Below are 13769 nucleotides of genomic sequence, written 5' to 3'. Positions count from 1 at the left end.
CATAGTTTTTACAGCGTGATTAAAAATGTATGATAATTTTTAAATTAGTGCTTTAGTTGATATAAACTAGGTTTACTGACAATGGTACTGATTTCTTTTTAACTACAGGACTTCTTTGAAACTGTAATTGGAGTCCTGATGCTTTCCATAATATGTTGCTACACTTATATTTGCCTCTTGAGCATTATATTAATTGAACTTGATGTTACACACATTTATATGTGCATTTTACAAAGTAATTGTGAAATTATCAAAAATATAAAAGGAACACAAGTGCCTGGATTCCTCTTTAATTGTCATATTTAAAATTGGTAGTACTTCGTACACAGGCTTTTAAGTAGGTATAAGAGGAGTTCTCAATTGCAGTGGTTTTCAGCTTCCCTTGGTGGGCCGTATAATCATCTGGGTCCATAGATGCAGAGATAAGATTCAAGAGGTAGACTAATGGGGCCTGAGAATTTCTGTTATTTTAGTTATACTGATGTGCAATAAAGAATAAGAAATAAAATTAAATGTTCCATGAGAATCCTCACTTCTTCAAACTGATTGGGCTATGTGACAGACTATTTTATTGAATAGTCTGAATAACTGAAAAATGCCTTATACTCAATATAGAATGCTGGTTCTTAAAAAATGGAAATACAGAGGACTACATTTAATCTTATAATTTACTAATTTCATATTCTTTTCTTTGAATAGCATAACTTGATCTCATACAATAATGTTCTATTCTAGAATTTTGTTTATATAAAGGTTGTTTATATGTTGGCAAATAAATACTATCAATAGAGATGAATAATGATGCAGTAGAAAACACAAATATAAATGATCCTGTATTTAAGATGATTTTAGAATTCATATTACCAACTAAAAAAATAGTTGAGAATGGCTTAAAAATTAAACTGTATAAAACAAAGATCAGTTAATAGGAACCAAAAATATGTTTACAAGCACTTGGGGTGAGATTCAGTATTTAAGAATTTCATTAACTTTGAATGACTGGCAGATAATGAAGAAATATCTTTGTAGGAACCACAGTATTTGGAGACACTTTTTTCCTGAGTTAAGATATGGAAAACAAGTAAAAAGTTGGTTGTTTTTCATTGTACAAGACCCTTCAGGGGACCCTGGGTGGATCAGTGTTGAGCTTCTCCCTTTGGCTCAGGTCATGATCTCAGGTTCCTGGGATCCAGTGCTGTGTTAGGCTGCTTCTCCCTCTGCATATGTCTCTGCCCCTCTCCGTGTCTCTCGTGAATAAATAGATAAAATCTTAAAAAAAAAAAAAAGACCCTTCATATGATCTGGTTAAAGTTAACATTTCTAGAATTTCTAGAGACATATGGAATGAAATAATGACAAAATACTCCCATCCTCAAATATTTGAGAATATAGTCAAGGATTATAATAATTTTTCATAGATATGTTTACTGAAAATATATTACTGATTTATTTTTCTTATGCTTACTTTGGATTTAATTTGCTCCTCTTTAGTTTCCTAAGGTGGAAACTGAAATGATTGATTTTAGATCTTCTTTTCTAATATGTAAATTCAATGCTATAAATTACTCTCTAAACGCTGCATTTATTGCATCCCACAAATTTTGATAAGGGGTATTTTCATTTAGTTCAAAATATTTAAAAAATTATCTTTGAGCCATATGTTGCTTAGAAATGCATTGTTTAATCTCAATGTATTTTGATATTTTCCAGCTATCTTTATTTTATTGATATCTAGTTTAATTCCACTATGTTCTGAGACAGATACACGCTTTCTGTTCTTTTAAATTTGTTGAGGTTTGTTTTGTGGCCCAGATTATGTTCTATCTATGGCTTAATTAATTAATTAATTTCAGTGTACAGGTCTTTTACTCATTGCTAAATTTATTCTTAGGTATTTTATTCTTTTTGATGTAACTGTAAATAGCATTGTATTCTTATATTCTCTTTCTGATAGTTGATTATTGGTGTATAGGATCACAAAGATTTTGGTTGGTTTTGTTTCTTGCAGTTATACTGAATTCCTTTATTTAATGTGTTTTTTAGTGGAGTCTTTAAGGTTTTCTATGTACAATATGTTCTCTACAAATAGTGACAGTTTTACTTCCTCCTTTCCAACTTGGATGCTTTTTATTTCTTTTTGTTTCCTAATTGCTGTCTGGACTTCTAATACTATGTCGAATAAAAATGGTGAGAGTGGGCATCCTTGTCTTGTTCCTGATCATAAAGGAAAAGCTTTTAGCTGTTACTGTTGTGTATGATGTTATCTGTGGGTTTGTCATATATGGCCTTTATTGTGTTCCACCCATACCCTTTGTTGAAATACTCATCATAAATGGATGTTGAATTTTGTCAAGCGCTTCTCTGAAGCTGTCAAGATGATCATATGGTTTTTATCCTTCATTTTGTTAATGTGGTATATCATCACATGTATCCAATTGTGCATGCTGATCTATCCTTTCAACCCAGGCATAAATCCCACTGCATTAGGGTGTGTGATCCTTTTAATGCATTGTTGAGCTTGGTTTGCAAATACCTTGTTGAGGATTTTTGTGTCTACATTCATCAGGAATTCTGGCGCATGACTCTCTCTCTCTCTCTCTTTTTTTCCATAAGGTCCTCTAGTTTTGGTACCAAGATAATGCTGAGCACATAAAATGAGTTTGGAAATGTTTTCTCCTCTCCTTTTTTAGAAGAATATGAGAAGACTTGGTATTAACTGTTTGAATGTTTGGTAGAATTAACCTCCGTCACTTTAATTATTATATGTCTGTACATTTAAAGTATGATTCCCAGACAACATATAGTTGATGTGATTTTTTGATCTACTCTAACTTTGACCCATGATATCTTTATGTTAGTGCTTTGATCATTGATGTTTAAATAAATTATTTCTGTAGTTGGATTAATAGCTACTATATTTGTTACTGTTTTCTATTTGTTACTCTTGCTTTTGTTCCAATTTTAGCCTTCAACTCTTTCCTGCCTTTTTGGCTTAATTGAGCACTGTATATGATTTCGTTTTCTATCTTATCTCAGCATAACTTATTTTTTTTAATTTTTTTTATTAGTTGCCTTTAAGATTGCAATAACAAGTACATTCTCAGATAACATATACTACTTCACATTGGTGTGAATACCTTTTAATAACATGATATTTCTATTTCTTCCCTCCTATTCTACATCATTGCTGCCATTCATTTTATTTATACATATGCATACATACATATAATATATATACATAGATAATAAAATACATCTTGCTATTAGTATTTGAGCAAATTTTTACCTGTTCCCCACTGCTCTTCCTTTCTTTATGTAGATCTGAGTTTCTGAAGTATATTATTTTCTTTCTCTCTAACAAACTGCTTTTGACATTTCTTGCAAATCAATTCTATTGGTAACAAATTCCCTCAATTTTTGTCTGAGAGTCTTTATTTTTCATCTGCTTTCAAAAGACAATTTCACAGGGCATAGATTTTTATATTAATGAGTTATTTTTTTCTTGACAGTAAATATTTCACTCTATCCTCTCTGTGCTTGCATGGTTTCTTAGGAGAAGTTGGATATAATTCTGATTTTTGCTCCTCTATGGATAAGGTATCTCTCTCCCCATTGGTGTTTTGTTTATTTGTTTTGTTTTTATTTTGTTTTTGCCTTAACCCTGTTTGGTGTTTTCTGAGCTTCTTATATTGGTGGGTTGGTGTCTGACATTAACTTGCATAAATTCTCCCATCATTACTATTTCAAATATTTATTCTTTTTTTAAAATATCACTTTCTTCTCATTCTGGTATTCCTATTATGTATATGTTACACTTTTTGTAGTTGTTTCACAGTTCTGGAATATCCTGTTCAGCTTTTTTTCAGTGTTTTTTTTTTTTTCTCTTTGATTTTTGGTTTTGAAATTGCTATTGACATGTTCCCAAGCTCAAAGATTGTTTCCTTTAGGCATATCCAGTCAACTAAAGAGGCCATCAAATATATTAATCACTTATGTTACAATGATTTGGATCTCTAACATTTCTTTTGATTATTTTTAAAATTTGTTATCTTTTTACACTGTCTCTTCTTGTTTGTTGTCTGTTTTTTCCTTTAGAGTCATTAGCATATCAGATATAGTTGTTTTAAAATCTCAGTCTGATCTTTCCAACATTCCTGTAGTATCTGAATCTGGTTCTTATGCTTGCTGTATGTTGTCTTTTAGTATGCCTTGTAATTTTTTTATTGAAAGCCAGACATCATTTACTGGTGAAAAGAATCCTAGTAAAATAGTGTGTGGTGTGGTGGTAGGTGTGGATAGGTCTCAGTCTAGTTAGGCTGTGCTTCCTAGGCTGTGAATTTCACACATGCTTCTCAGCCTTCCTACACCTTAGGGGGGGGGTGAGATGGCTACAGTGGGCTGGAATTGTGCACTTCCTTTCCCCCAAATGGAAGGCTTGACAGAGATATAGTTCGACATTTCCCTACTTGCATGTTAGTTAGGCTTTGGCAAGACCTCAGTTGTTTATTGTGTGTTAAATATTTTCTCTTGGGGGCAGGTCTTGTTAAGAAGAACAGGGTTGGTCTGGTATATTTCAGAATTATTCCTTTCCTCTCTCCTTGTCAGAAGCCTGAGCAAATTTTTCTCTAATATTCACTCCAAGGACTTGGTAGAGCTCCTGGATGTTAGTCTCACAAAAGGATGAGGGCTGGAGTTTCTAAATCTGAGTTGTCAACACCTAGCCTCTAGTTGCTTGTCAGTCATTGTTTCCTGCCCTGGCACTGGTTCCTACAGAAGTTTCTTAAGTTGTGTTCTGCTGGTGAGTTTCTATTCCAGTCACTTATGAATCTTTGAATCCACCTGTCTGTCTCTCTGATTTTTAATTCAGTGATTTTCATTGTAACCGCACTTTTCTGATTAAGAATTGCTGATTTTTCATTTTGTTTATCTTTTTATTTTTTAGACTGTTATGACAATTTCTAAGCTCCTTATATGCTGGACCAGAAACCAGAAGTGCCCTAATTACTTTTTGAAGACCACATTCTATGTTGAGTTGTTAATTGAGCCAGATTTATTTTAGTAACAATTATTTATAGTGCTAGTTATGTGCCAGACACTATCTAAAGTCTCTATGCCAACTCGTTTAGTCTTCATAACAATTCTATCCATTTAGTACTATTGTGATCCTGATTTTATAGGTGAGGAAATTGAGGCATATAACTTGGATACATTACAAACTGAGGGTGTATAACTTGTTTGAGGTCACCAAGCTCAGAGAAACTTATATTTGTTTCTTGTTTTTCTAACTTTATAAGCTTAAAAATAAATTCAAAAATAACAATGGCTTCCTTTAACCAATAGAATGTGGTTGGGGTAGAGCTGTGCCAGTTGGGTTTACCCTTCAGAAAGCCCGACAGGGTCTACTTTTGTACTTTTTTGGTCCTGAGACAACAATGGAGAAAGTCTTGCTACCCTACTATGGAGACACACAAATAGACATGTGAAATAATAACATAGCAAAGGCTGGTGTAGGTGGAGAGAACCTGGGACAGTATGGTGAGAGAGACCATACATCCTAGCACACTAGCTGAACCTACCCTCTAGTGTTCTTGCTAATGTATCACACATGTATATTAGCCATCTTGGAGGTGTCAGTTCAGATGAGCCCTACAAGACTGAATCTCTAATATCACTTGGAAAAAAAACTACCTGGTTGAATCAAGTCAACCTACAGATCCTGAGATATAAAAAATGGTAGTTTTAAACCAATAGATTTTGGGATACATGGTTATTTATGCAGAACAAAAATTTGGATATTGGTTGTAGAGAATTCAAAGGGAAAGATTTCACAATTAAGAACAGATCAAATCTAAATCAGAGATACTTTGCCATTTGTACTTAAAAGTCTTTTTTCAAGATTTATTGAGATATAACTGACATATAATATAGTGTAAGCTTCATGTGTACATTATGATGATTTGATACACATGTATATTGCAGAATGATAATCATGATAAGCTTAGTTAATACATATGTCACCTCATATAATTAATTAATTAATTAATTAATGATGGGAATATTTAGGATATACTCCTCTCTTAGCAACTTTCAAGTATTCAATATACAATATAGTATTTAACTATAGTTACCATGTTGTATGTTCTATCGCTATATATATTAGCTGTTGACTTACCATTTATGGCCTTTGTTATGTTGAATTGTAATCCTTTTATACACCCTTTTTTTAGAGTTTTCATCATGTAAGAATTTGATTTATCAAATGCTTTTTCTACATCTATTGAGATAATCTTATAATTTTTGTCTTTGTTCCATCAATGAGATATATTGCACTGATTGATTTGCGTTGTTGAATCATTCTTGCATTCCAGGGATAAATTCCAATCGATCATGGTGTATAATTTTTTTTAATGCTGATTTTTGAATAATATTTCCAAGAATTTTGTTCAGGACTTTTGCATGTATATTCATTAGGGATATTGGCTTGTAATTTTCTTTTCTTTAGTATCCTTATCTTGCTTTGGTATCAGGGTAATGATGATTTTGTAAAGTGAATTGGGAAGTGTTTTCTCCTGTTCACCTTTTTGGAAGAGTTTGAGAAGGATTGGCACTCATTCTTTAAATGTTTGACAGATTTTGCCAATTCAGTCCTCCACGGCTGAACTTTTCTTTGTTGAGAGGTTTTTGATATTGATTCATTCCCTTACTGGAGTTAGTCTGTGCAGATGTCCTATTTCTTCATGAATAAGTCTTAGTAGATTTTATGTTTCTAGGAATTATCCATTTCTCCTAGATTGTTCACTTTGTTGTATAATTATTCATAGTATTCTCATGATTCTTTATGTTTATTTGATATCAGTTACAATGTCTTCTCTTTTATTTTGACTTTATTTGAGTCTTCTCAGGTTTTTTTGTTGTTTTGTTGTTGTTGTTATTGTTAAGTCTAGCAAAGCTGGCCAATTTTATTTATTCTTTCAAAACCCAACCCTTAGTTTTGTTAATCTTTTCTTGTTTTATTTCATTTATTTCTGTTCTGATCTTTTTTATTTCCTTACTTCGGCTAACTTGGGTATAATTTGTTGTTTTTTCTTTCTTAGAGGTAAGAAGTTAACTTTTTTATTTGAGGTATTTTTTTAATGTATGCGTTTATCACCATAAAATTCCCTATTAGAATTACTTTTACTGCATTCTGTAAATGTTGTTATGTTGTGTTTCTATTTTTTTTTTTTAAGTTTTACTTTGATTTCTGAGGTCAAAGGACACCTGGGTGACTCAGCAGTTGAGTGTCTGCCTTAGGCTCAGGGTATGATCCCAGGGTCTGGGGATTGAGTCTCACATCAGGTTCCCTGTGAGGAGGAGCCTGCTTCTCCCTCTGCCTGTTTCTGCCTCCTCTCTCTCTCTCTCTCTCTCTCTCTCTGTGTGTCTCTCATGAATGAATAAACAAAATCTTAAAAAACATTTTTCTGAGATTGATAAAGGAAAGAGACAAAATTCTACTTTTGAATAATACCAGTGGTAGATTATTGACAATATGTTCAAGTGACATGTGAATTCTATTATTGCAGAAAAGCTTAAAATAAAAATCTTTCATTGATTGTGATAAGTTTATAGACAATCACTATACTTAGTAACAATATTTAGAATTCCTAAAAATAAATGCTAGGGAGATTATATCTTCTATAAGAAATAAAGAAACCACAAAATAAATTATTAGAGATAGAATAATCTGTGTGAACAATGGATGTTTAAAATAATAGTTTATCTATGTATCTTTGTTTATAGATATACATACACACATGTGTACCAGTGCATTGAAAAAGATGTAAAGTCACCTTCAGCTTTATGTGAAGAAAAGGGATCTCTCTGCTCTTCCAAGTTGATGTGTTTTGTTTATCCAGAGATTTTGCTATGAGTTATAATCTAAAAAACTTTACCTTTAGTTAATAGGAATGCATTAAGATTGGATCATTGGGCAGCCCAGGTGGCTCAGCGGTTTAGCGCTGTCTTCAGTCTGGGGCGTGATTCCAGAGATCGGGGATCGAGTCCCACGTCCGGCTCCCTGCATGGAGCCTGCTTCTCCCTCTCCCTGTGTCTCTGCCCTCCCCGCTCCCTGTGTCTCTGCCCTCCCCCTCTGTCTCTATGAATAAATAAATAAATCTTTAAAAAAAGGAAAAACAATTGGATCATTAATTGTAACCAATATACAACACTAATACAAGATACTAATAGGGGGAACTGACAATGAGGGTGTATATGTGATCTCTGTGTACCTAAAACAGTTCTAAAAAATAAAGTCTATTTAATACTTTTTAAAAAAATATCATTTGGCTAAAAAACAAAAGGAAAAAATTAGTTTGGTATATGATTCTCACTTTGCAGATTTCTTACAGAGTTGCTATTGACTCAAAAATTGGATTCTATAGCTGAAACTGTTGAGCACCCCATTGTCTTGAAACGTCCTGATTTATGCCTGAGATATGGTCTCTCATAAATCCCAGTTATAAACTGGAGTTTGCCTGTATTAGGTCAAAATTAAAAAATGGGTTTTTGAAAAGAGAGTCTGAGGAAAGACTGAGAATTTTTTCTAAATAGGGAGTCCAAATGATGGGATATATTTTGTACATTGCCTTTCATTTCAGGACCTATGGAGCTTGATAAGTTTGTAAAGATTCATTCATATCTGTTTATTTTATATCAGGGTCTTTATATTTGGAGGACTGTTATACTTATGGCTTAGGCTAGTGTTGCTCAAGGTGCCCATGACTTGCCCAGGTGCATGTTCAATTACAGATTCCTTGGCTCTCAGCCCAGAGATATGTAGAAATGATATGGGGCCTAGGAATCTGCTTTCTGTTTAATTCCTTAGGTGGTACTTAAGACTTTGAGCATTACAGTTCATGGCCTTGGCTAGGATATAAGAAGTAGCTAATCTCTTGAAAGAGTGTGAGGTTTTATCTGGGTTTCCACATTTATTTTCATTTGGATTATGCTAACCTAGTTTATTTCCACATGGGAAAGATTCTTCCAATAGGGAAGGTAGTTAATCTTACTAAATGCTCTCAGGCCACTTGAGTTCAAATATTCTCTTCTAAACTATCACTGGTGAATGTTTTGTGAAAGCTAAAATAACCCACAGTAAGGGAAATTTCAAATATATAAGAAATACTATGTAAAATTATATTAAAAAGCTTTGACCCAGATTTTACATGGACTTAAATTAGTCAGATTTTAAAACTGTTAGGATTCTAGATCTTAGTTACCTAGTTGAATTTAACATGGAAATAAATAATGTGATTGCAAATTTTATCTTTAAGAAGCTTATAACAGTTGAAACCCTATATTGCCTCTTTAGCTACATTTTTCAGCCTCTTACACAAAGGTTAGCACTATCCTGACTTGGAAGTTTATCATTCGATGCATTTCTTTATTTAGCAGAATATTTTAACTAAAATTATTATGCAAAGTATAGTAAGGTGTGATTTTCTTGTTTCAGTTTTCTTGCCTAGAAGTGATGATTTTCTCTCAACTGTTTCACCATGTTCCATGTTCTCTAAGTTCTAGGAAAAAGGAAATTTTTTTTTACCCTTTTACTGATTAGTTGATTTGTAAAGGCAGTGATAACATTTTTGGTTTCTAGTTATATAAATTTCCTACTTTTAAAATGTTTTGAATTAGAAGGTTTTATGGGAACTATTTTTTCCTGAAGTTTTTAAATTTGAATATAGTTGATATACAATGTTACATTAGTTTCAGTTATACAACTTAGTGATTTGACAATTTTATGCATTATGCTGTGTTCACCACATATGTAGCTACCATCTGTCCCATTACATCACTATTATAATATCATTGACTGTATTCTTTATGCGGTGCCTCTTATTCCTGTGACTTATTCATTCTGTAACTGGAGGCCTGTATCTCCTTCTCCTTTCACCCATTTTGCCCAACTCCCTTTTGTCTGACAACTGTCAGTTCATTCTCTCCACGTATAGGTCTGATTCTGTTTTTTGATTCTTTTTTTAAGTTTTTAAAAATATTTTATTTATTCATGAGACACACACACACACACACAGAGAGAGAGAGAGAGGAGAGAGAGGCAGAGATATAGGCAGAGGGAGAAGCAGGCTCCCTGCAGGGAGCCCGATGTGAGACTTGATCCTGGGACTCCAGGATCATGCCCTGGGCCGAAGGCAGGTGCTCAACTGCTGAGCCACCCAGGTGTCCCTGCCTTTTTTTTTTTTTTTTGATTCCACTTAAATTCTTTTACTATTATAGTCTCACTAGCTATTTGCAAATTATTTGTTTGTTTATTTTTTCAGATTTATTTTTGGAAGTCAAAAAACCATTTCTAAGCAATTCCCCATTTTTCCTAGATGTTTCATGGAACAATAACAGAAGAGCTAACCAGTCATGAAGAATGGAGTCACTATAATGAAAACATAATAGAAGATCAAAAAGATTTTGTTTATGTGAAGTTCAATGGCCTTCATTTAAAATCTATGGAGAATTTGCAATCCTGTATCTCTCTTAGAGTATGCATCTTATCAAACAATTTTATTACAGATATCCATCCACTTCAGAGTTGTATAAAATTAGTCAAACTTGATCTCCATGGAAATCAGGTAAGTAAAAGACACTTTAAATATTTGCATATAAATGAAGTTGATATTTAAAAACACTTATGCTATCTATCCCAATGTTTCCTACATTTTTTATATAAAATATAAACAAAAATTTAAAAGCAAGTAGAATACATATATAAATACAGAATTTAAAACTTAAGGGGTACCTGGCTGGCTTAGTCGGTAGAGCAAGTGACTCTTGATCTTTGGGTCATGAGTTTGAGCACCATGTTGGATGTAGAGGTCACCTTTAAAAAACTTTAAACAAAAATTTAAGGTAGAAATACATAAACACAGTAATTTGGTATATTTTACTTCTAATATATTTACTTCATAAATACAGTAATTTGGTATATTTTACTTCTTAAATTAATAGTCTAGATTAAAAATGCTCTGGAATTTTTAATATTTTTAATGACATAATTGACATATGACATTGTATTAAGTTCATCTGTACAACATGATGATTGGATATATGTATATGTCACATATTCTTTATCTGTTTATCTCCCAGGGGACCCTTAGACTGCTTCCAGGTCTTGGCTATTGTAAATAATGCTAGAATGAATATAGGGGGTCCATGTATCTTTTTGAGTTAGTGTTTTCCTTATCTTCAGATAGATACTGAGAAGTAGAATTGTTGGACCATATGGTAGTTGTATTTTTAATTTTGAGGAACCTCCCTGTTGTTTTCCACAGTGGTGGTACATCCCCATTAGCAGTGCATGAGGGCTCCCTTTTCTCCACGTCCTTGCTAACACTTGTTATTTCCTGTCCTTTGGACAATGGCCATTCTAGCAGTTGTGAAGTGATACTTCATTGTGGTTTTGATTTGTATTTCCCTGATGATTATTGATAGCGGCATCTCTTCATGTACCACGTTGGCCATCTGGATGTCTTCTTTAGGAAATCAGAGTCACTGCCCAGTTTTTAATTGGGTTTTATTTTCATATTGAGTTGTATGAGTTCTTTATATATTTTGAGTATTATCCCCTTATTACATATGTGATTGATTTACAAATGTTTTCTTCCAATTGTTAGCTTGTCTTTTCATTTTATTGATGGTTTCCTTTGCTGTGTGCAAGTGTCTTAGTTTGATGTATTTTTACCTGATGTATTTTTGCTTTTGTGTCCTTTGCTTCTTGTGTCAAAACCAATTATCATCACCAGTGCTGTTGTGAAGGAGTACACTGCTTATGTTTTCTTCTAGGAGTTTTAGGTCTTAAGTTCAAGTCTAATCTATTTTGAGTTAATTATATGTAGAGTAAAAGATAGTGGTCCAGTTTTATTCTTTGGATGTGGCTGTCCAGTTTCCCCAATACTGTTTACTGAAGAGACTAACCCGTGCTTGCTTTGGCAGCATATATAATAAAAATGAATGATTCAGACTAGGTTAGCATTGTCACTGTTTAAGGCTCTTATGCAAGTTTCTGAAGAGACTGCCCTTTCCCCATTGTGTATTTTTAACTCCGTTAAATCAACTACCATCTATGCATAGGTTTATTTCTGTTCTCTGTTCTGTGACATTGATTTTTGTGTCTATTTTTATGCTAATACCACACTGTTTTGATTATGATAGGTTTGTAATATAGTTTAAAATCAGGATGCATGATGCCTCTAGCTTTATTCTTTTTCAAGATTGCTTTGGCTTTTCAGTGTCTTGCGCTTACACATATATTTTGGGATTCTTTTTTCTCTTTCTGTGAAAAATGCCTTTGGAATTTAGACAAAATTATACTGAATATATAGATTGTTTTGAGTAATAGTATTCTAACAACATTTATTATCTCAGTCCATAAGCATTTGTTTATCTCTTACTCAATTTCTTTCATCCATGTCTTATGATTTTCAGTGTGCAGATATTTCACCTCCTTGGTTAAATTAATTGTAGCTATTTTACTGTTTGATGCAATTATAAATGGGACTGTGTTCTTAATTTCTCTTATCACTTATTATTAGTATATAGAAATGCAACAAATATTTGTATATTGATTTTATATCCCACAACTTTACTGAATTGATTCATTAGTCATAAGAATTTTTTGGTGAAGTCTTTAGAATTTTCTGTATGTAATATGTCATCTAAAAATGCTGACAGTTTTGTTTCTTCCTTCCTGATTTGCATGCCTTTTTTTTCTTTTCCTTGATTAATTATTTTGGCTGGTACTTTTAATACTGTATTGAATAAAAGTTGCAAAAGTGGACATCCTTGCCTTGTTCCTGGTCATAAAGGAAAAGCTTTTAATTTTCACCATTGAATATGTTAGCTGTAGGCTTGTCGTATATGGCCTTTATAATGCTGAGGTACATTCCCTCTGTACGTATTTTGTTAAGAGTTTTTATCATGAATAAATATTGAATTTTGTCAAATGCTATTTATCTATTGAGATGATCATATAATTTTTATCCTCCATTTTTGTTAATATGGTGTTTCACATTGATTGATATGGTTCCTTAATTCTTTATGTTTAGAAAAGTTGAGAGTCTATTACAAAGAAATTTTTACTGAACAAAGTATATATTTCTATTCATTTAATTATACTAATAATGATAACCTATTCCAGATGAGCAGTGTCTTATGTTTTACTCCACTCACTATTGGATAGAGATTCTTTTTTGGTTTATTAATGAGAAATTTGCCATTTAGGAAAATATTGAAATTTAGAAGATGTTTAATGTTTTTGTATTTTCCATGCAATTCATAGAAAATTAATATTTGTATTTAGGATGTTATTATTAATAATAATTTCAGATAAAGAGTCTACCAGATACCAAATTTTGGAGTGGATTGAAGAAACTAAAACTCCTCTATCTTCATGACAATGGATTTGTAAAGTTAAAGAATATATGTATGTTATCTGCTTGTCCAAGTCTCATTGCGCTCACCATGTTCGATTGTCCAGTGAGCCTTAAAAAAGGATACAGACATGTTCTTGTCAACAGTATATGGCCTCTTAAAGCACTGGATTATCATGTGATTTCTGATGAAGAAATAATTCAGAACTGGCATCTTCCCGAAAGATTCAAAGCATATAATCACCGACTTTTCTTCAATTTCTGCCCTGCTTTGAAAAAGGTAATTAGATTCATTAGAGTTCCATTTTAGATAAACATGTTATATGAACTAATATATACTGTATCATTTATCTA

General features: G+C 32.6%; 1 protein-coding gene across 3 annotated transcripts in view; it reads left to right on the top strand.

Moving 5' to 3' along the window:
* The window catches only part of LRRIQ3 (leucine rich repeats and IQ motif containing 3), a 173588-nt gene that overhangs the window by 7486 nt on the left and 152333 nt on the right, over positions 1 to 13769 (top strand). For all 3 annotated transcript variants that reach the window (XM_077905054.1, XM_077905051.1, XM_077905053.1), the window contains exons 2-3: positions 10371 to 10619; positions 13372 to 13695. In XM_077905054.1, the coding sequence (XP_077761180.1) occupies positions 10371 to 10619; positions 13372 to 13695 (573 nt within the window). The remainder of the gene's footprint in view (positions 1 to 10370; positions 10620 to 13371; positions 13696 to 13769) is intronic.

The sequence above is a fragment of the Canis aureus genome, chromosome 8 (assembly GCF_053574225.1).
Source record: "Canis aureus isolate CA01 chromosome 8, VMU_Caureus_v.1.0, whole genome shotgun sequence".
NCBI classification, from domain to species: domain Eukaryota; kingdom Metazoa; phylum Chordata; class Mammalia; order Carnivora; family Canidae; genus Canis; species Canis aureus.
Note: the sequence above shows the minus strand (reverse complement) of the source record. Positions and strands in the feature narration are given on the sequence as shown.